Consider the following 20188-nt stretch of genomic DNA (forward strand, 5'->3'; position numbering starts at 1 on the left):
TTTCTACAGGGACCTCTTGGGAGGACCTGTGCCCCAGTCCTGACCCCTCCAAGGAGACTTCTGATAAGGTCCCATTGGGAGCCTCCTCCTCCTCCTCCTCCTCCAGCGGGCCTGCCCACACAGTCCTCTCCAGATCAGCAGCCGGCCAGCTCCGCTCCTTGCGCACCAGGCGCAGCGCTTTCTCCAGCAGCGGGCGCAGCTCCTGCAGAGGCAGCTCGGCCCAACCTTCCTCCTGCAGGGCTTGGATCAGAGCCAGCAGACTCTTCGGCCGGGCGCGCCCTTCCACCCGCAGCAGCGCTCGGACAGCCTCCCGCGGCCGCTTTTCCAGCAGCGCCTCCAGGGCGAGCCGCAGAGCGAGCGCGGCGTCCCCGGGCAGGCCCGGTCCTTCCTCTGCCTCCAGGTCCGTTGTCAATCCCAGCAGAGCCGCCCGCAGCGCCGCCACGCCCGGCTTCCTCCCGCGCCTCCGTCCCGTCGTAACCGGGGCCGGCCCCGCGCCCTCGGCCAGCGCTTGGATGCCGCGCAAGAGAGCCATCTCCAGCCTCAGCAGCCCCTGCAGCCGCTCCTGCTCGGCCTCCGATAGCACCGCGTTCCGGGCAAGCAGTGTCTCCCGGCCGCGACGGGCTTGGCTCAGCTGCCCGCAGAAGCGATCCAGGTCCGGCGGCTCGTCCAGCTTCACCGCCCAGCGCCAGCGGGCCTGGACCGGCTCGGAGACGCGCGCCGCCAGCAGCTCCTCCGTTTCGGCCAGGCTGCTCGCCAGTTGCTCCGGGGAGATGCCCAGCGCCGCCATCGCCTGCCCGATCCCGACCCTTGCGCCCCCTCCGGCCTGCGTCTTCTCATATGGTCCGCCCGGAGCCCCCCCCCACTCCCAACCGTAGCGCCCTCCAACCCCTTTGATGGGATGTCCGCAGCCTGATGGCAACTGCTAGCCCTTCCCTCCCTTACAGGACCTTCCTCCCCAGAGGCGGGGCTTCGACGCCCGCGCTCTTCCCTGACTCGGCGAAGGGGGGGGGGGATTCACTTTTCTACGCCCTTCAACCGAGCGCCCCTGGGCGCCGCTTCCTGAACATGGCCAATAGCAAGTTCTACAACTATTTATTTATTTATTTGTTTGTTTGTTTAAATTTCTATACCGCCCTTCTCCAATATAGGACTCAGGGCGGTGAACAGCCAAAGTAAAAACAAGACATACAAAATCTAAAAACTGTTTAAAATAATTAAATATTCTGGCCGTAATTAAAAATTCCAATTTAAAATCAGTTTAAAATTTAACTCAAGCCAGCCCAGCTAGCTGAAATAAATGGGTTTTCAGGGCCCGACGAAAAATCCAGAGGTCTGTTATTGTACGTATCTCTGGGGGGAGGTTGTTCCAGAGGGTGGGCGCCGCCACAGAGAAGGCTCTCCCCCTGGGGGTCGCCAGCCGACATTGTCTGGCGGACGGCACCCTGAGGAGGCCCACTCTGTGTGAGCGTAGTCCTCTCCTTACCACCGCAATTGAGCCCAGAATTTATATTGCTAAGCAAGAGAGCTGTTAAATGAATGTTGCCCCATTTCACCTTGCCACAGTTGTTAAATGAGTCACTGCAGCTATTAAGTTAGTAACCCGGTTGTTAAGTGAATCCGGCATCCCCATTGACTTTGCTGGTCAGAAGGCTGCAAAAGGAGCCTTGGTAGTACAGTGGTCTAAGGCACCCTGTTATTAAGCTGGTTATTAAGACCAGCTGCCTGCAATTACTGCAGGTTCGAATCTCGCCAGGCTCAAGGTTGACTCAGCCTTCCATCCTTTCTAAGGTAGGTGAAATGAGGACCCAGTTTGTGGGGGCAATAAGCTGACTTTGTATAAATATACAAAAGGATGAAGGCTATTGCTTAGAGCATTGTAAGCCGCCCTGAGCCTCCGGAGAAGGGCGGCATATAAATCAATTTTAAAAAAAGGGGGGGGGGATCATATCATCCCAGGACACTGCAACCGTCCTAAATATGAATCAGTTGCCAAGTTTCCAGATTTTGATCATGTGACGACAGGGATGGTGCGATGTTGCAAGTGTGGAAAAATGGTCATGTCACTTTTTTCAGTAATGTAACGTCGAACGGTCACTAAATGAACTGTTGTAAATTGAGGATTACCTGTATATAACTTCACGGTGCTTTATAGCCCTCTCTAAGCAGTTTTCAGAGTCTGCCTATTGTCTGACAGTCTGGGTCCTCAGTCCCTTCGCCGCAGCCCATTGGTTGAAGTACAGTTCGTGTTGGGTGTTTGGGCACATGGGACAGTTCGTCCTAGACCAGGGGTGGACAACTGTGGCCCTTTTACAACCTGTGAACTTCAACTCCCAGAATTCCTGAGACAGCTTGGCTGTCTCAGGAATTCTGGGAGTTGAAGTCCACAGGTTGTAAAAGGGCCACAGTTGCTCACTCCTGTCCTAGACCCTCTCAGGAAACAACAGCTGAATGAATGAAAAACCGCTGAACTTCTACCACTGCACCATACAGAGTGCACCATTAACTTACTGCACCTGTGTATGGTTTGCCAATTGGTGAGGTTGCAGGTTTAAAAATAAATAAAAACTAAAATTCTAGTCAAAAACCTTACAGATAAACAGAAAAAAAGATTTAATGGAAAAGACAGATATTCAGATAGTGAAGAAAGTAAAATATTTGGGAATTTAATTATCAGCAAGATGTGCAACTATAAAAGAAGATAATTATTCCAAATTAATACAGCAAATCCAATTTGACCTGGAAAAGTGGGAAAACCTGCAACTATCATTGTTAGGAAGAATAGCTACCATGAAAATGAATATTTTACCGAGACTATTATTTTTGTTCCAAACAATTCCAATAAAATTGAAAAAGAAATACTTTGAGGAATTAAACAGAACGGTATTAAAATTTATATGGCAAGATAAAAAAGCAAAAATAAGTTTGAAACTACTACAAGACTCTTAACAATAGCGGAGGTTTTGTGTTGACAGACTGGGAGCTATATTACCAGTATCTGCACTTATGTTAGGTTTATTTATTTGATTTGTATTGTTAGGTTTATTTATTTGATTTGTATACCGCCCTACTCCCGAAGGACTCAGTGGCTAAAAGAATGGATAACTTTGAGGCACAGATGATTATTAACTCTGGAGGGACATGATTTGCAACTGGTGCCATGCTTTTCTATGGTACAGGAAAAGCAAATTACACAAATATTTCCAAGGACATTATGTTAGAAATGCTTTGTTCTTAGTATGGGCAAAAATTAAGGAAAAACACTATTTGAAAACACCAGCCTGGGTCTCCATGATGGAGGCATTGATACATCCAAACTTGATTGATATGGGGAAAATTATAAGATACAAAGATGTCTTAAATGAGAAAGGGGAACTGAAAAAGAAACAGGAATTGAATAGTCAAGGGATAGATTTAGCATGGTGGCCACAGTTACAAATACAATCAAGATATGAAAAAGATGCTAAAATATATGGTGTTTATAAAGAACCAACAGAATTGGACCTGATCCTAACAGGATACGAAGAGAAATTAATTTTAAAATATTATAACTATTTACTGAGTATTAGAATGGCAGAAGAGCAAGTAAAGGAAATAATGATTGTATGAGCTAAAAATGTTGGTTACTCTATAGCAGTGTTGGCGAACCTTTTAGAGTCCGAGTGCCCAAACTGCAACCCAAAACCCACTTATTTATTGCTAAGTGCCAACACAGCAATTTAACCTGAATACTGAGGTTTTCGTTTAGAAAAACAACTCATACGTGATTAACATATTTTGTTAATTATTAACATTTAAAAAAAACACAATAACAGAGGCTTCAATGATAAAAACAACTTTTTATTGAAAGGTAAAAGTTTGCATTTGGCATGCTTTAATGTGATCTTTGCTGTTGTATGCACGCTGATAATTTTTCTATCCTTGGCTCATACTTTGTAAGTTTGAGAGCAACAAATGCAGCACTCAGGTCATCTGTGAGTTTGTTCCTGGTGTCAGGTTTGATATAATTCAAGGCTGAAAACAGCTGCTCACAAGCATAAGATGATCCAAACAAAGTAAGGAAAGCAATCCCAAGTGCTTTCATTGACTTAAACTTATTTGGCAGAGAATTCCACACTTTAAGGATTTCATTTTCAGAACTAACTGTGCTGTCCATTGTCATCCTTTCCATCTTCTCAAGTGTTTCACGCAGGTCATAGAATTTATTTTTCCATATACGGTTTTCTTGAAATTCCAATAGCTCCATTTCCAGATTTTCTAAATCTAACCAATTTAAGCAGGAAAGATCAAGTTCTTCAAATTTGGCTTTATCTGGAGAAGTAAGGAAATACAGAGTTGTCTCCATCTTACGGAACTGTAAAAATGTGTTACTAAAATTCACCTTTGCAGCTGCTACAATGCTAGAAAATTCCTTGTAGATTTCCTGATGGCTTGTAGGATTGTCTGCAAATGATGTAGAACTTTCTAAATGCTTTTTTAGATTTGGAAAATATTTCAGCTGCCCACTTTCAAGATCTCTTTCAAAAACCTGCAGTTTTCTCTCAAATGTTTTGATATCACAAAACGTCCTTTCTGCTATTTTCCCTACACCTTGTAGTTGTTTGTTCAGTACATTGAAGTGTACTGTAAAATCTGTAAAAAACATGAGGTTGGTAAGCCAGGCCGTTTCAGTGAGCTGTGGATATTTCTGCCCTTTTTCATTCATAAACAGCCTAATTTCATCCAAGCAGGCGACAAATCTCTCCAGGACTCGTCCTCTGCTCAGCCACCGGACATTATTGTACATAAATAAACAATTATATTGTGTCTGAAGCTCCTCAAAAAGTGCTTTAAACTGTTGAAAATTCAGAGCACAAGCCATGAGGTAATTCACCATTTTTGTGACATCTTTGAGGACATCGTCAAATTTTTTGCTGCTTTCCTTGGCACAAAGAGCTTCTTGATGTATAATACAATGGAACTGAATAACTTTATGCTTTGTTTCTTTAACAAACAACTGTATGAAACCAGATGTTGCGCCCACCATAGAAGGTGCCCCATCACTAGTAATCGAAACCACTTTTTCTGGTCTTATGTCTTGTGACAAAAAAGCCTCCATCACAGCATTGTAGATATCGATCCCTTGTGTCCTTTCAGGCAAAGACACCAGTTTCACCAGCTCTTCTCTCATGATGTCACCAACAGCATAACGCAAAATTATTGTTAGCCTGGCATGATTATTTACATCTGTGCTTTCATCCAAGCACATGGAGTAACAGGCTGCCTTTTTTAAGTCAGTAGTGAGCTGCTGACTAACATCACTTGCCATGCGCTGGACTCGATCTTTAACCGTATTTCTGCTAAGTGGCATCTCAGAGATGCGTTTAATAATTTTATCCCTGTTTGGGAAATCATGAAAAAGGGAATTACACTTAGACAACATGGCCGTCTTGATAATATCTCCATCAGAGAGGGGCTTACAATGTTTTGCTATGCACAGTGAAATTTGAAAACTGGCAGCTGTCAGATGATTTATTCTAGAAAGATTGTTGGAAAAACTAAGAGACTGGGAATGATATGTCCTCAATTTCCCTTCAAGAAACTCTTTTCTTTCAGTTGCACCAAGTGCGGCAGCATTTTTGTGGTTGGTGAGAAAGTGCCGTTTGACACTTGATGTGCGACACACAACACTTTCATTACACAAAGTACATAACGCTTTCCCATGGTGTTCAATCATTCCAAATGACTCTGTCCAGGCCTCTTGGAATGATCTTCCACTACCTGTATTTGCTTTTTTTGCTGCGCTCGTTTTTGGGTGTTCAAGACTTGGAATCTACAAAAACACACAAAAAAAATTAAAAATGAAGCATCCAATACAAATCTATCCCTGTACTAAAAATAGCTAACACTATTAGTTAATACTAATGAAATAGATATTCCCTGAATCAACGATCTATGGCAGTGATCCTCAGCTGGGGTTCCTTTTGAATTTGCTGACCACAAGCCCAAGGGGGCAATGTTCTACTGACCACCAGCTTTTGGCCTGCTCCGAAAAAGGCATCTGACGGCATTTCCTACCATTGATTCACCTCCGCTGTAAATGTGTTGGACCTACTTCTTGGGGAATTTGCATAAATAAGATGAAGTGGAGGTGTAAGCAATAAGCAGGGCCAGTGGCATGTGCAGGGGGGGAGGAGGGTAAGGGAAGGTTTTTCGGCACAGAAGCATCACTCAGGAAAGTAGCCGGAGCAGAGCGCAGAGGAGGAGATTTGTAAAAAATGCATGGGCCACGGGGCAATGGGGGAGATGATGAGGCTCGGCTGCCTTTTGGGCCCAGCTCCCACACAGCCTTCCTCTGGTAGCAAAGCCTTGGATGGATTGTCCCGAAGACCTCGAGGGGCTCCAGAATTTCCATGCACCTCCACCAGCCCTAGCGTGGTCTGGGCGAGCAGCGATGGAAGCAAAGGGGGGGGTCATACAGTTCCTGTACTCACAGCAACTATGGCGACAGCAGGCAAGCGGGCAAGGTCTGGGAGCAGCTGGGCCCAATTAGTGATGGCAGGAGCAGTTGGGCCCGATTGGTGACGGCAGGCAAGAGGGCGAGGTCTGGGAGCAGCAGGTGAGGTCCGGGAGCAGCGGCCAAGGTCCGGGTGCAGTGGCCGAGGTCTGGGAGCAGCTGGCACTGGGCCACATGGTCCGGGCAATCGGAAACAGCAGTCAAGCGGTCCATTTTTCCTCCCCCATTTTGTAAATGGGAAGTCTGCTTTCGGCCGGAAAGCATCTTGGTGCAGCGATGCATGCCCACCTCCGGCATGCGTGCCATAGGTTCGCCACCACTGCTCTATAGAATTGGATAAATGGCAAAAATTGTAGGATAGAAACTATAAATTAACAATGTCTACTGCATATAAAGAAAACTTATATAAAATGTGTTATAGATGGCACTTCCCACCAGCTAGATTAGCCAGATGTTCAAAGATATGTGGGTGGAAATGTCAAAAAGTGGGTGGAAATGTCTGCGTCTTATAGAATGAATACGGGCCTATTTTTGGCCTCCCGAACCATCCGCCTGTCCCGTTTTCCGCCTCCCTGGCCCCCAGAAGCACTCTGCAGGCCAAAACCGGGCCTGTTTTTGGCCTCTGGAAGCCTCCGCAAGTTCCGTTTTTGCCCTCCCCGGCGTCCAGAAGGACTCTGCCGACCTGTTTTTGGCTGGCAGAGTCCTTCTGGACGCCAGAAAAACTTTTTTTTTTCCTCCTCCTCTAAACCATATGTGCGTCTTATTGTCTGGTCCGTCTTATAGTGCAAAAAATAGGTACATGTTTATGGCGAGAAAAACGAATCTTTGAGTTTACCAGACGGGATGGCATAGGAAACAATGGTTATAGAATGTAGTAGTCCTGCTAGAAATACTTCAAAACCTCCTCCCAAAGGGGAGCAACAGAAATACCATAAAGTGGGTGTGTGGAGTCTTTAACGATGCTATCAGCTCTAAGCACAAAGCAGTTATAAGCAGTGTCCTGAATAACGGGAAGCAAGCTTCCTATAATCTTCTCGACTGTCCTCACCATTCTCTGTATGGACTTTCTATCTAAGGCACTGCTGCCACCAAACCAAACAGTGATGCAATGTTTTAAAATGCTCTCAATCATGCCTCTGTAAAAACAGAGGACAGAAGGAAAAAAGATGTGTTCTCTTTAACTGCAGTGGTTCACTTAGCAACTGTGGCAAGAAAGATCGTAAAATGAGGCAAGATTCATTTAATAATTGACTTGCTTAGGAATGGAAGTTTTAGCCTCAATTGTCATAAAAGTCTACTTGGCGTTTAAGGTCACAACAGGGAAGGATTTGCAATGGTTGGTGTAGTAAACGACAATTACATCTAATGCCATTAAATCAATGTTTTACCCATAAATTGATCCATTCCTTCCTTTACCTAGTCAGGTGAGGTTGTTTGTTAAGTTAAAGGAGAAAAATAACTGGCTCTATCTATCCGTAAAATATTTCTTCCAAGCATCAAGACAGGGCCACGGGCCTTACCCAAAAAGGCCACATTTCTGGAGTTTTCCAGCATGACGTCTCTGTACAGGGCTTTCTGAACAGGATTTAGCCGTGACCATTCGTCCTCAGAGAAACACACAACCACCTCCTCTAGAGAGACAAGAACCTGCAAAAAACCAAAAAAAAAAGCATACCGTATGAGCAAACCAATTGTATTTGCAAATTCTCTCCTTTGGTTCAAGAATCCCAAAGCAAAGATTTGCCGTGGGTTAAACAGGAATCTTCTGCAGGATTAAAAATCTGATGTGAAAAAACCTGTCGGAGCTCACAGCATTTGACTACTCTGGTGATCCTGACGACACAGATAAACCTCCAGTGGCCTCAACAACTCTTTAAAACAGGACTGTCAATCTCGCGGTCTGCGGGCCAGATGCATTACGCGCTGGCCACACCCACCTCCGGTTTAGCGAAGGAGGAAAAAGTCACGATACGTCACGTGATGACTTTTTGTCACCCCTGCTCTAAAAGAATGCAAATGGCCAGCTCTCTCCAAAGAATATAAATCCTTCCATTCCCCACCATCCAGTCAGAGCTGAAGAAGCTTCTTGGATGAGAAATGGAACAACTTCAAAGAAAAACCAGAAAGTCCAGTTGCCTCTTGAAAAAGCACCTTTGGGACAACTATGATTTGGATGACTGAGAATCTCTATAGACATCTTTCCTCAACAAATCACAGTTAGGTCTATCACAGCTTCTAATCTGGACTGTGGCAGCAGAATGCACTGATGGGACCTTCTCTAACATTTTAGCCAATGGACTAGGGGTCCTAATGGATCAATCTTGCCCCTATCCCTTCAGAAGAGTGCGGGGACTGCTCACAAAAGATTTTGACTTTTGGGGTGCCATCAACATTCAGATGACACTGAGCCCAATATCATACGTAGAGTCCATTGAAAGAGAACTTCAACTGATGCTTGTATCTCAACTGAAATTTCCTCTCCTACCTGAGTTTGGGGTTCAACTGGCTCTTCAACTTCACGAGAAACAGAAGAACCTATGAATGCAGATTTTCCATTCCCTGTGAGATAAAAGTGACACAAGCAGAGTTTTTAGAAACATAGTTATTAAGATATGGGCTAGTATTATACAAAACAGAGCCCAGAGAATCTGAAAAAAATCCCTTCTTTCCAAGGAACCTTCTCTTACCTGAGGAGGTATCCTGACTTGGATCTTCATGGAAGATCCCACTGAAGAGGTCCGGGCGATCGGTGGCGGAAAAGCGGGTGAGGTTCGGGAACAGCTGGGCCCGATTGGCGACGGCAGGAGGAGCTGGGACCGATAGGCGATGGCAGGAGGAGCTGGGACCGATCGGCGACAACAGGCAAGCAGCTGAGGTCCGGGAGAAGCAGCCGAGGTCCGGGAGAAATGGCCGGGGTTCGGAAGCAGCTGGGCCTGGGCCATGTGATCGGAAACGACAGTCAAGCGGTCCATTTTTTCCCTCCCATTTTATAAATGGGAAGTCTTTCGGCCAGAGAGCAACTTGGCGCGGCGACGCGTGCCTACAGAGAGGGTTCTGCTTGCCACCTCTGGCATGCGTGCCATAGGTTCGCCACCACTGCTCTATAGAATTGGATAAATGGCAAAAATTGTGGGATAGAAACTATAAATTAACAGTGTCTACTGCATATAAAGAAAACTTACCGTATTTTCCGGCGTATAAGACGACCCCCTACTTTTCCTGTTAAAATATAGGGTTTGGGCTATACTCGCCGTATATGACTACTCCTTCTTCCAACGCACACCAAATAAAAATTAAAAAACATCAGATTTGATTTCAATATGGCAATTTTAATTCAAATGTTTATGACATGCAGGTACTTAGCAGGAAAACTGTCACTTATAAACATAAGGCTGTTTGTCATCAAACATGTAAACATAAAACAGTGCAATTGGATTAAACTTTTCCTAATTCACTCTAAAACTGAAAGGAAGGATAAGACAATAAACTCATTTTCGTCTTTTACCTCAGTACCATATTATGCCTTTCCAAGAATCTAGTACACCAGGATACAGTGGCCTTAAATCTGTTGCTGTGATCTGGGTTAGATTTGGCCCACTGAAGTGCAAACAAACGTATTTTATTTCGTGTCACTACATAACCGTTTTGGCGATGCTCATTCACCATGTCTGCTACATGTTTTTCAAGTTCTGGCCAATGTGGGGTGCCTCTTCTTAATGCACACTTACCCCTTGGCATACTCTTTAATGCTTTTTCATTTGCTTTCCAGTCCCGAACCATCTTTTCTGTTACTCCATATTGTCTTGCAGCAGCACAGTTATTATGTTCCATGGCAAAGTTTACAACTTTAAGTTTGAAACTGGCGTCATATTTCTTTCTTCTTCCTGGTGGAGCCATGATGGGATCTTGACTGTTAGCCATTTGTATACTGTTCTGTATGTTCTGGTGCTGTACTGTATGAACCGGTGCTGTATGAAAGATGCACACCAAACTTCAATAGAGATCCGCCGTTCCAACATTAGAATTGGCTGAAGTGCAGATGCTCCTGCTTCCCCCTGCCTTCCCTCAGAATCGCCAATCCAACCCAGTATACAATAACCAGCCAATCACGGCAAGTGATGTCTTTTCTGTGCACACTGCATACAAAGCCTGCTTGGATTGGGTGGGTCAGATTTCCCTGCCTGCCCAGCCCTCCCTGTCTCCAAGACGATCCGAGCGGTAGTACGCAATGTGATACTGCCGGCATGAGAAAACCAGAGAGCAGGGAGAGGGGGCTGCTCCAGGAGCGGCTGGCCGGGATGCAGCGCACAGTGGCTCAGCTAGAGGGCGCCTGTCCCTGAAGCTGGAGAAGGACAACTTCTCCAGTCCGGCTCGGAAGTAAGTTTCAGCACGCCGTATAGCGGTTTATAAGATGACACCCGGCGTATAAAACGACCCCCGACTTTTGAGAAGATTTTCATGTTTTAAAAAGTCGTCTTATATGCCGGAAAATACGGTATATAAAATGTATTATACATGGCACTTCCCACCAGCTAGATTAGCCAAGATGTTCAAAGGTATGTCTGCTAAATGTTGGAAGTATATCCAGATTCCGGGCTCGTACTACCATATGTGGTGGACGTGCCCAAAGGCAAAAATATATTGGACAAAAATACATACAAATAGAAAAAATGATAAAGGAACATACAGATTTAAACCAGAAATATTCTTGTTGGATATCATACCAGGAAAATATGGTAAAGGGAATATGTATTTAATATTATAAGTGTTAACAGCGGCCAGAATTGTATATTTGCACAATATTGAAAGGGTGAGGAGATCCCTACAGAAGAGAAGATAATAAAAAAAAAGATTAGAATGTGCAGAAATGAATAGATTAACTGTTAGCACTTGAAATTAAGAAGAAGGAAAACACTGAATATTTTGAAATATGGGGTTCATTTTATCTATGGTTAAACAATAGAAACAGAAGTTAGAACCTTTAAAACCACAAGAGAAGGATTAGTTTTATTATGAGGGCTGATTACTATACGTTGTTATTAACTTTGATTAGTATTAATAATTAACATGTATTAATTTTATAAGAAAGCATTGTTATTACAGGACTATTACTGAAGAATATTATTACGAATCAGGATGAAGATTGCTCAAAGTAATTATAACCAGACAACACACTGTTCATATGGATATTGAAAAGGTTGCTTTTTCTACTTATAGCAAAAATAAAAATCTTACATGCAAAAAAATAAATGTGAGTCAGTTGTCAATCATGTGACCCTGAGGATGCAAATCACATGATCATGAGGATGCTGGGACAGTCATAAGTGTGAAAAATGGTAATAAATCACATTTTTCACTGCCGTTGCAACTTCAAACGATCACTAAATGAACTGTTGTAAGTCGAGGATTACCTGTGAAACTGCACAGTATGAAAATGGACCACCTCTATTTTACGAGCTTCTTAAACTGTCACAAAATACATTTGTTTAAATAAAGGGGCACATCTGCTCCGTTGTTCTCAATAAATTTGTTTTATTTCTCGAATTCTACTGACAGATGGAGTTCCATTTAAGGAAATAAGGGATTGGGAAAAAAGCTTGTAGTATTTATTGTAGAGGTGGAAAGGGGGGAGCAAGGAGCTGTGCTAAATGGTCTAATTTAAAATGCTTATTAACCAGGAAAAATGAATATATAGGCAGTCCTCAACTTACAACCACTTATTTAGTGACCATTTGAAGGTACAACAGCACTGAAAAGTGACGAATCTATATTTTATCTATCCGTAAAATATTTCTTCCAAGCATCAAAAGACAAGGCAGGGACCCTTACCCAAAAAGGCCACATTTCTGGCATTTTCCAGCATGACGTCTCTGTGCAGGGCTTTCTGAAGGGGATCTAACCGAGACCATTCCTCATCAGAGAAACACACAGTAACCTCCTTTAGAGAGACAAGAACCTGCAAAAAAAAAAAAAAAGAAGAAGAAAAAAATGCATACCCCTATGAGAAAACCAATTGCATTTGCAAATTCTCTCCTTTGGTTCAAGAATCCCAAAGCAAAAATTTGCCATGGGTTAAACAGGAATCTTCTGCAGGGTTAAAAATCTGATGTGGAAAGAACTATCGGAGATTTCGACTGATGTAACATTGGTAAAGTAAAGGTAAAGTGTCCCCTTGCACATATTTGTGCTAGTCGTTCCCGACTCTAGGGGGCGGTACTCATCTCTGTTTCAAAGCGAGCCAGCGCTGTCCGAAGACGTCTCCGTGGTCATGTGACCGGCATGACTCAACGCCAAAGGCGCACGGAACGCTGTTAGCTTCCCACCAAAGATGGTCCCTATTTCTCTACTTGCATTTTTAACATGCTTTCGAACTGCTAGGTTGTCAGAAGCTGGGACAAGTAACGGGAGCTCATCCCGTTACACGGCACTAGGGATTCGAACCGCTGAACTGTCAACCTTTCAATCGACAAGATCAGCGTCTTAGCCACTGAGCCACTGCATCCCTGTAACATTGTTAGAAGCAGCAAATTATCTGAGGAAATGGATTCTTTAGATCTGTTTCAGTCAGGCTTCAGTTCGCAATCATCCAGATCTGGAGATATTTATGGGTAGGCCTTAACTTACAACCAACTTGAAAAGGGGGACTTACAACCTGCATCTGAACTTGTGGTGACTCTCCTCATATGACCGCACTTCAAGGACCTCGGCAACATGGCTGCATTTAGGGCCATTTGCAATATCCCAGAGTAACAATGACCATGTTTTAGTTTTATCGGAAACTGGCATTTACAGATAGTCCTTGACTCATAACAATTCACTTAGTGACTTTTCAAAATTACGACGGCACTGGAAAAAAGTGACTTATGGCCATTTTTCACCACTGCAGCATACGCACAGTCACTTGATTTACATTCGGATGTTTAGCAACTGACTTACATTTATGAGGCTTGAAATGTCCCAGATCACCAGTTCTGTCACCTGATCACCAGTTGCGACCTTGTGATAAGCGAAGTCAATGGGGAAACCAGGTTGACTTAACTACGTTGTTACCAACTTAATAACTGGAGTGATTCATTTAACAAATGTGGCAAGAGAAGTCGGAAACTGGGGCAAAACTAACTTAACACATTTCTCACTTAGGGACATAAATTTTGGGCTCACGTGTCCCAAAGGTGCTTTTTCAAGAGGCAACTGGACTTTCTGGGTTTTTCTTTGAAGACGTGTTCTCTTATGTTGTACCTATGTTGAGAACAAACCCATGAGGACTAGATTCAGCAGTCCATCTGCATATAAAAGACAACGGACACTCTTTTGAAGACAGCAAAGTCCACATTTTGGACAGAGGGGACTGTAGGTTGGACAGAGGGGACTGTAGGTTTGAAAGAAGGGTCAAAGAGGCCATCTATGTCAAAATTGAACAGCCCCTTCTGAACAGAGAAGGAGGGATACGATATCATCTATCTCCAGTCTACAACCCAATCCACTTCTACAGAGGAATTATTGAGTCTGTCATCTGCACCTCCATAACTGTCTGGTTTGGCTCTGCAACCCAACAAGACAGACATAGACTTCAGAGGATAATTAGAACTATAGAAAAAACAATTGCTACCAACCTGCCTTCCATTGAGGACCTGTATACTGCACGAGTCAAAAAGAGGGCTGTGAAAATATCTACAGACCCCTCGCATCCTGGACGTAAACTGTTTCAACTCCTACCCTCAAAACGACACTATAGAGCACTGCACACCAGAACTACTAGACACAAGGACAGTTTTTTCCCGAACGCCATCACTCTGCTAAACAAATAATTCCCTCAACACTGTCAAACTATTTACTACGTCTGCACTACTATTAATCATCTCATCGTTCCCACCACCCATCTCCTTCCATTTATGACTGTATGACTGTAATTTTGTTGCTTGTATCCTTACGATTTATACTGATATTGTTTCCTGATTGCTATTTGTACCCTATGACTATCATTGAGTGTTGTAACTTATGATTCTTGACGAATGTATCTTTTCTGTTATGTACACTGAGAGCATGTGCACCAAGACAAATTCCTTGTGTGTCCTATCACACTTGGCCAATGAAAAAAAAAATTCTATTCTAATTCTATTCAACAGTTATAAGAAGGCTCCACAGTCATTTGCACTACTCTGGTGACCCTGACGACAGATAAACCTCCAGTGGCCTCAATGACTCTTTAAAACAGGACTGTCAAACTCGCGGCCTGCGGGCCGGATGCATTACGCACTGGCCACACCCACCTCCGGTTTAGCGAAGGAGGAAAAAGTCACGATACATCATGTGACGACAACATAACAACAAGAGCTTGACACCCCTGCTCTAAAAGGATGCAAATGGCCAGCTGTCTGCAAGGAATATAAATCCTTCCATTCCCCGCCATCCAGTCAGAGCTGAAGAAGCTTCTTGGATGAGAAACGAAACGTCTTCAAAGAAAAACCAGAAAGTCCAGTTGCCCCTTGAAAAATCACCTTTGGGACAACCATGACTTGGATCTTTCCTCAACAAATCACAGTTAGGTCTATCACCGCTTCTAATTTGGACAGTTGCAGCAGAATGCACTGATGGGACCTTCTCTAACATTTTAGCCAATGGACTAGGGGTCCTAATGGATCAATCCTGCCCTTCAGAAGAATGTGGGGAAAGCTCATAAACCATTTTGATTTTTGGGGTGCCATCAACATTCAGATGACACTGAGGACAATATCATATGTAGAGTCCATTGAAAGAGAACTTCAACTGATGCTTGTACCTTAATTTCCTCTCCTACCTGAGTTTGGGGTTCAACTGGCTCTTCAACTTCACGAGAAACAGAAGAACCTATGAATGCAGATTTTCCGTTCCCTGTGAGGTAAAAGTGACATAAGCAGAATTTTTAGAAACATAGTTATTAAGATATGGATGGGCCAGTACGATACAAAATAGGGCCCAGAGAATCTGAAAAAAATCCTTTCTTTCCAAAGAACCTTCCCTTACCTGAGGAGGTGTCCTGACTTGGTTCTTCATGGAAGATCCCACTGAAGAGCAGGTCCCCGGAATAATCTGGTTTATCCCTTCTTTCCTCCAGATTCTCAGAGTTCAAGTTCAGTCCTTGGAACTGATGGACCAGGAAAAGCAAAAAAAAAAAAAAAAGAAGAAGAATACAAGTAAGAGAATTTATGAAAAAGAAGCATATTCTTACTATCAGCTCAAAAATATGAGCCAAGGGTGTGTGGCAGGAGCCAAAAAAACTAATACAATCCTTGGTTGTATAGACAGAGGCATAAGAATCAAAGTCACGTGAAGTATTAGTACCACTTTATAAATCCTTAGCAAGGCCACACCTGGAATACTGCCTCTAGTTTTGGTCACCGCATTACAAAGAAGCTGTTGAGCCTTTGGAAAAAGTGCAAAGAAGAGCAACTAAGATGATCAAAGGCCTGGAGACTAAAACACATAAAAGAACGGCTGCAGGATTTGGGTTTGGCTAGTTTAGAGACAAAAGGACAAAAGGGGGACATGATAGCAGTATTTGAGAGATTGCCACAAAGAGGAGGGAGTCAATTTATTTACCAAAGCACCTGTAGGCAGGACAAGAAGCAATGGATGGAAGCTGATCAAGGAGAGAAGCAACCTGGAATTGAGGAGAAACTTCCTAACAGTGAGGACAATTAACCAGTGGAGCAGAAGTTGCCTTCAGAAGTTGCAGGTGCTTCATCACTGGAGGTGTCAGGTTTCGGTGTCGTCTCAAATAAATTGCGTTTCCAAACAATCTTTGATGAAATTTTTCATTTATTAAGCATGACAATCTGTCCCTGATTATGTCGTAGCCAACACTGACTTCCTGACCCCAAACCTTCCCTTTCCGTTCCCCAGTTCTCTGCGTCTCATCGGCCATCTTCCAAATCACTCTCCCCATATCTACTACTTCAGCTCCCAGGAATGTCCCCCCTCCCAACCCATCTCCTAGGGGATATTATCTTCAGGGAAAATAAGTAGGTGAAAAGTCAAGCGTCCTCTTGCCAGCTGCCCCCTCTTCTCCTCCTTATGTCAGCACTGGAACGAATGTAGTTTGGAGTGCTGACATCAGGTTTTTAAGAAGAACCTGGACAGTCACTTTTCTGAAATGGACAGTGATGGCTAACCTTTTTGCCACCGAGTGCCAAAAGCGGGGTGGGGGGGGTCACGCGTGTGCGTGCCCACACCCATAATTCAAAGTATCCTCCCCCCACCGCGCATGCACGTGTGACACCCTGCACTCCACCCGCTTTTGGCACACGATGGCACGGTGGGCCTGGTAGGCCCGTCTTTCACCCTCCCCAGGCTCTAGAGGCTTTCTTGGAGCCTGGGGAGGGCAAAAATGGCCTTCCCCACCCCACCCCGAGGCCAGAAACGGCCTGTTTGCCAACTTCTGGTGGGCCCGGAAGGCCCGAAAATTAGCTGACTGGCGCACATATGCACAACGCTCGTGTGCCCACCAATATGGCTTCATGCACCACCTTCAACATCATGGGTATAGGATTTCCTGCTTGAGCAGGGGGTTGGACTAGAAGACCTCCAAGGTCCCTTCCAGCTCTATTCTGATTGATTGAGAGTTCAACATCTCCTAAGTATCTTCACAAATCTGTTAAGGACCCCTATAAAAATTCCTATAAATGGTTATTTCTTGAGATCCCTTTCAGGCTTGCCAGATGACGGTCTCTCACCTGCATCTTTCCCTGCTCCTTCTTCTCCTCTGCCTGGCTCAGGAGAAATCCTTCGGCCAAGGCCACCGCCTGGGAGCTGGTCTCTGCTCCGCACTCCCGCACCCAGTTTTCCATCTCTGGGGGCAGGAGAGCCAGGAACTGCTCCAGGATCACCAGGTCCAGCATCTGTCCCTTTGTGTGTTTTTCTGGCTGCAACCACTGGCGGCAAAGTTGGTGGAGATGGCTGCACATCTTCCGGGGGCCCTGGTCCCACAGGCTGGATGACCGAACACCCATCTTCCTCCTGGTCGTTTCCCGCAGGACATCCTGAAGTTCTTTCACGTTCCTCCACGGAGCATCACTCATAAAGGGGAGGTCCGTCTCTGCCTGCAGCTCCTTTGGATGAGGGAAAAGCAGAAGTCGGTGGACACAGGTAGTCCTTGACTTACAACAGTTCGTTTAGGGGCCGTTCAAAGTTGCGACGGCGCTGAAAAATGTGACCGTTTTTCAGTTTGACGACCCTTTGCGGCATTCCCCACGACCACGTGATCAAAATTCAGATGCTTGGCAACTGGTCCATACTAATGACCGTTGCATCATCCCTGGGTCATGTGACCCACCCACCCACCCACTCACCCCTTTTGTAACCCCGAGGAGCAAAGTCAACGGGTTGGAATGAATCTCACTTAACGAGCGTGTGACCAACATATCAACTGCAGGGGTTCACTTATAACCACCGTGGCAAGAAGTGTCGTAACACAGGCTTATGAAGCGACTCACTTAACGACAGAAATATTGGGCTCCATTGTGGTCGTAAGTCGAGAGCTACCTGTACAGCGACTGGCTTCCCAATTGGGGCAAGAAAGGTCGTAAAATGGGACCAAACTCACTCCACAAACCAAAAACTCAACCAACGTCTCGCTTAACGACAGAAAGCTCGGCCACCGCGGTGGCCGTAAATCGAGGGCTACCTGCACAGTCTTTCCTGACTCCTGATGAAGCTGTGCCTGCTCGGGGGAGACATTTCGCGAGGTCCCTTGAGGAGCTTCCTCCAGATGTGGCCAACTCCGCTCCTTGCGCACCAGGCGCAGCGCCTTCTCCAGCAGCGGGCGCAGCTCCTCCAGAGGCAGCTCGTCTCCTCGCTCGGCCCAGCCTTCCTCCCGCAGGGCTCGGATCAGGGCTTGCACCCGCCGCCACGGCCGGGCTCGCCTTTCCTCCCGCACCAGCCACTCCAGCGGCCAGAGCGCTTCCCGCGGCCGCTTCTCCAGCAGCGCCTCCAGGGCGAGCTGCAGAGCGACGGCGGCGGCGGCGGCTTCCCCGGGCAAACTCGATCCCATCTCTCCCTCTTCCAGCCCCGCCGCCACGTTCAGCAGCGCCGCCCGCAGCAGATCCGCGCCTTCGCCCAGCGCTTGGATGCCGCGCAGGAGAGCCATCTCCAGCCGCAGCAACCCCTGCAGCCGCTCCTGCTTGTCCTCGGAGAGAACCGAGTCCCCGGCTAACAGAGCCTCCCTGCCTCGCCGGGCTTGGTTGAGCTCGGCGCAAAAGCGCTCCAGATCCGGCGGCTCTGCCAGTTTCAGCGCCCAGCACCAGCTGGCCCGGATCGGCTCCGACACGTGCGCCGCCAGCAGCGCCTCCGCTTCGGCCAGCCTGCGCGCCAGCTGCTCCGGGGAGAAGCCCCGCAACGCCATCGCGCGGCTCCCCTCGCTCTGCTTCTAACTTCCCGCGGTAAGCAGGCGGGAACCCCGCCCTCCTTCGTTGGCCCCTCCTTCCCCCCAAAGGCGGGGCTTCGTGAACCACGCCCCCTTTCCATCTTTCTGCGAGCTGGAATCCCCCCCCGGCTCCCGGCTCTTCAACCGAGGGCCCGCGGGCGCCGCTTGGTGAAAGGTGGCATCTTCCGCACTCAGATAGGAATATAGAATTTTTTTTTTTTAAATTTGATTTATATGCCGCCCTTCTCCGGAGACTCAGGGCAGCTTACAATGCGTTAAGCAATAGCCTTCATTCTTTTGTATATTTATACAAAGTCAGCTTATTGCCCCCACAAACTGGGTCCTCAATTTACCTACCTTAGAAAGGATGGAAGGCTGAGTCGACCTTGAGCCTTGGCGAGATTCGAACCTGCAGTAATTGCAGGCAGCTGGTCTTAATAACCAGCTTAATAACAGGGTGCCTTAGACCACTGTACTACCAAGGTTCTTCAATAACAGTGGGAAGGGAGCTTGGAGGTCATCTAGTCCAACCCACTCCTCCCTGCCCAAGCAGGAGACCCTACACCAGGGGGCCTCAAACTTGGCAGCTTTAAGACGTGTGGACTTCAACTCCCAGAATCCTCCAGCCAGCTATGCTGGCTGGAGGATTCTGGGAGTTGAAGTCCACACGTCTTAAAGCTGCCAAGTTTGAAGACCTCTGCCCTACACCATTTCTGACAGGTGGCTGTTCAGTCTCTTCTTGAAAGCTTCCAGTGATGAAGCTCCCACAACTTCCGAAGGCAACTTCCAACTTCGCTATTCTATTCTATTCTATTCTATTCTATTCTATTCTATTCTATTCTATTCTATTCTATTCTAAAGTTTAACAGTAACAGAGTTGGAAGGGACCTTGGAGGTCATCTAGTCCAACCCCCTGCTCACACAGGAGACCTATACTAGAGATTCGAACCGCCGACCTTTCTGATCGACAAACTCAGTGTCTTAGCCACTGAGCCACCTAATGAACAGGCAAATCCCATAGTGTCTCATGATCTGCTTGCCTCAGATGCCACATCCCACTGTTGTAAGTTGAGGACTATCTGGAGAGCGAGAGAAAGAGGGGGGGGTGGATTTTTTACAATTGTAAGCCACCCGGTTACCCTGCAGTAAAATGGGCAGCCAATAAATGTAATAAATTAATGCATTGTAAGCCGCCCTGAGTCTCCGGAGAAGGGCGGCATATAAATCAAATTAAAAATAAATAAATAAATAAAAAATAAATAAACTGAGACTCAACTGGACATGAAACATCGGAA

General features: G+C 45.8%; 1 protein-coding gene and 1 long non-coding RNA gene across 2 annotated transcripts; both read right to left on the minus strand.

Annotated features, from left to right (window-relative positions):
• Positions 1-3871: 3871 nt before the first annotated feature.
• On the minus strand, positions 3872-5419 carry LOC139309837 (general transcription factor II-I repeat domain-containing protein 2A-like). Its single transcript, XM_070934039.1, has one exon. The coding sequence runs from the start codon at positions 5417-5419 to the stop codon at positions 3872-3874; it is 1548 nt and encodes a 515-aa protein (XP_070790140.1).
• Positions 5420-8061: 2642 nt separating this feature from the next.
• On the minus strand, positions 8062-9286 carry LOC139311765 (uncharacterized). Its single transcript, XR_011599956.1, has 3 exons — positions 9181-9286; positions 8979-9052; positions 8062-8140 (listed from the first exon to the last, which is right to left on the minus strand). It is a non-coding gene; the product is annotated as an uncharacterized lncRNA (long non-coding RNA).
• Between the last annotated feature and the right edge of the window lie 10902 nt (positions 9287-20188).

This window comes from Pituophis catenifer, unplaced genomic scaffold (genome assembly GCF_029215685.1).
Source record: "Pituophis catenifer annectens isolate HBS135680 unplaced genomic scaffold, rPitCat1.0.hap2 SCAF_2, whole genome shotgun sequence".
NCBI classification, from domain to species: Eukaryota; Metazoa; Chordata; class Lepidosauria; order Squamata; family Colubridae; genus Pituophis; species Pituophis catenifer.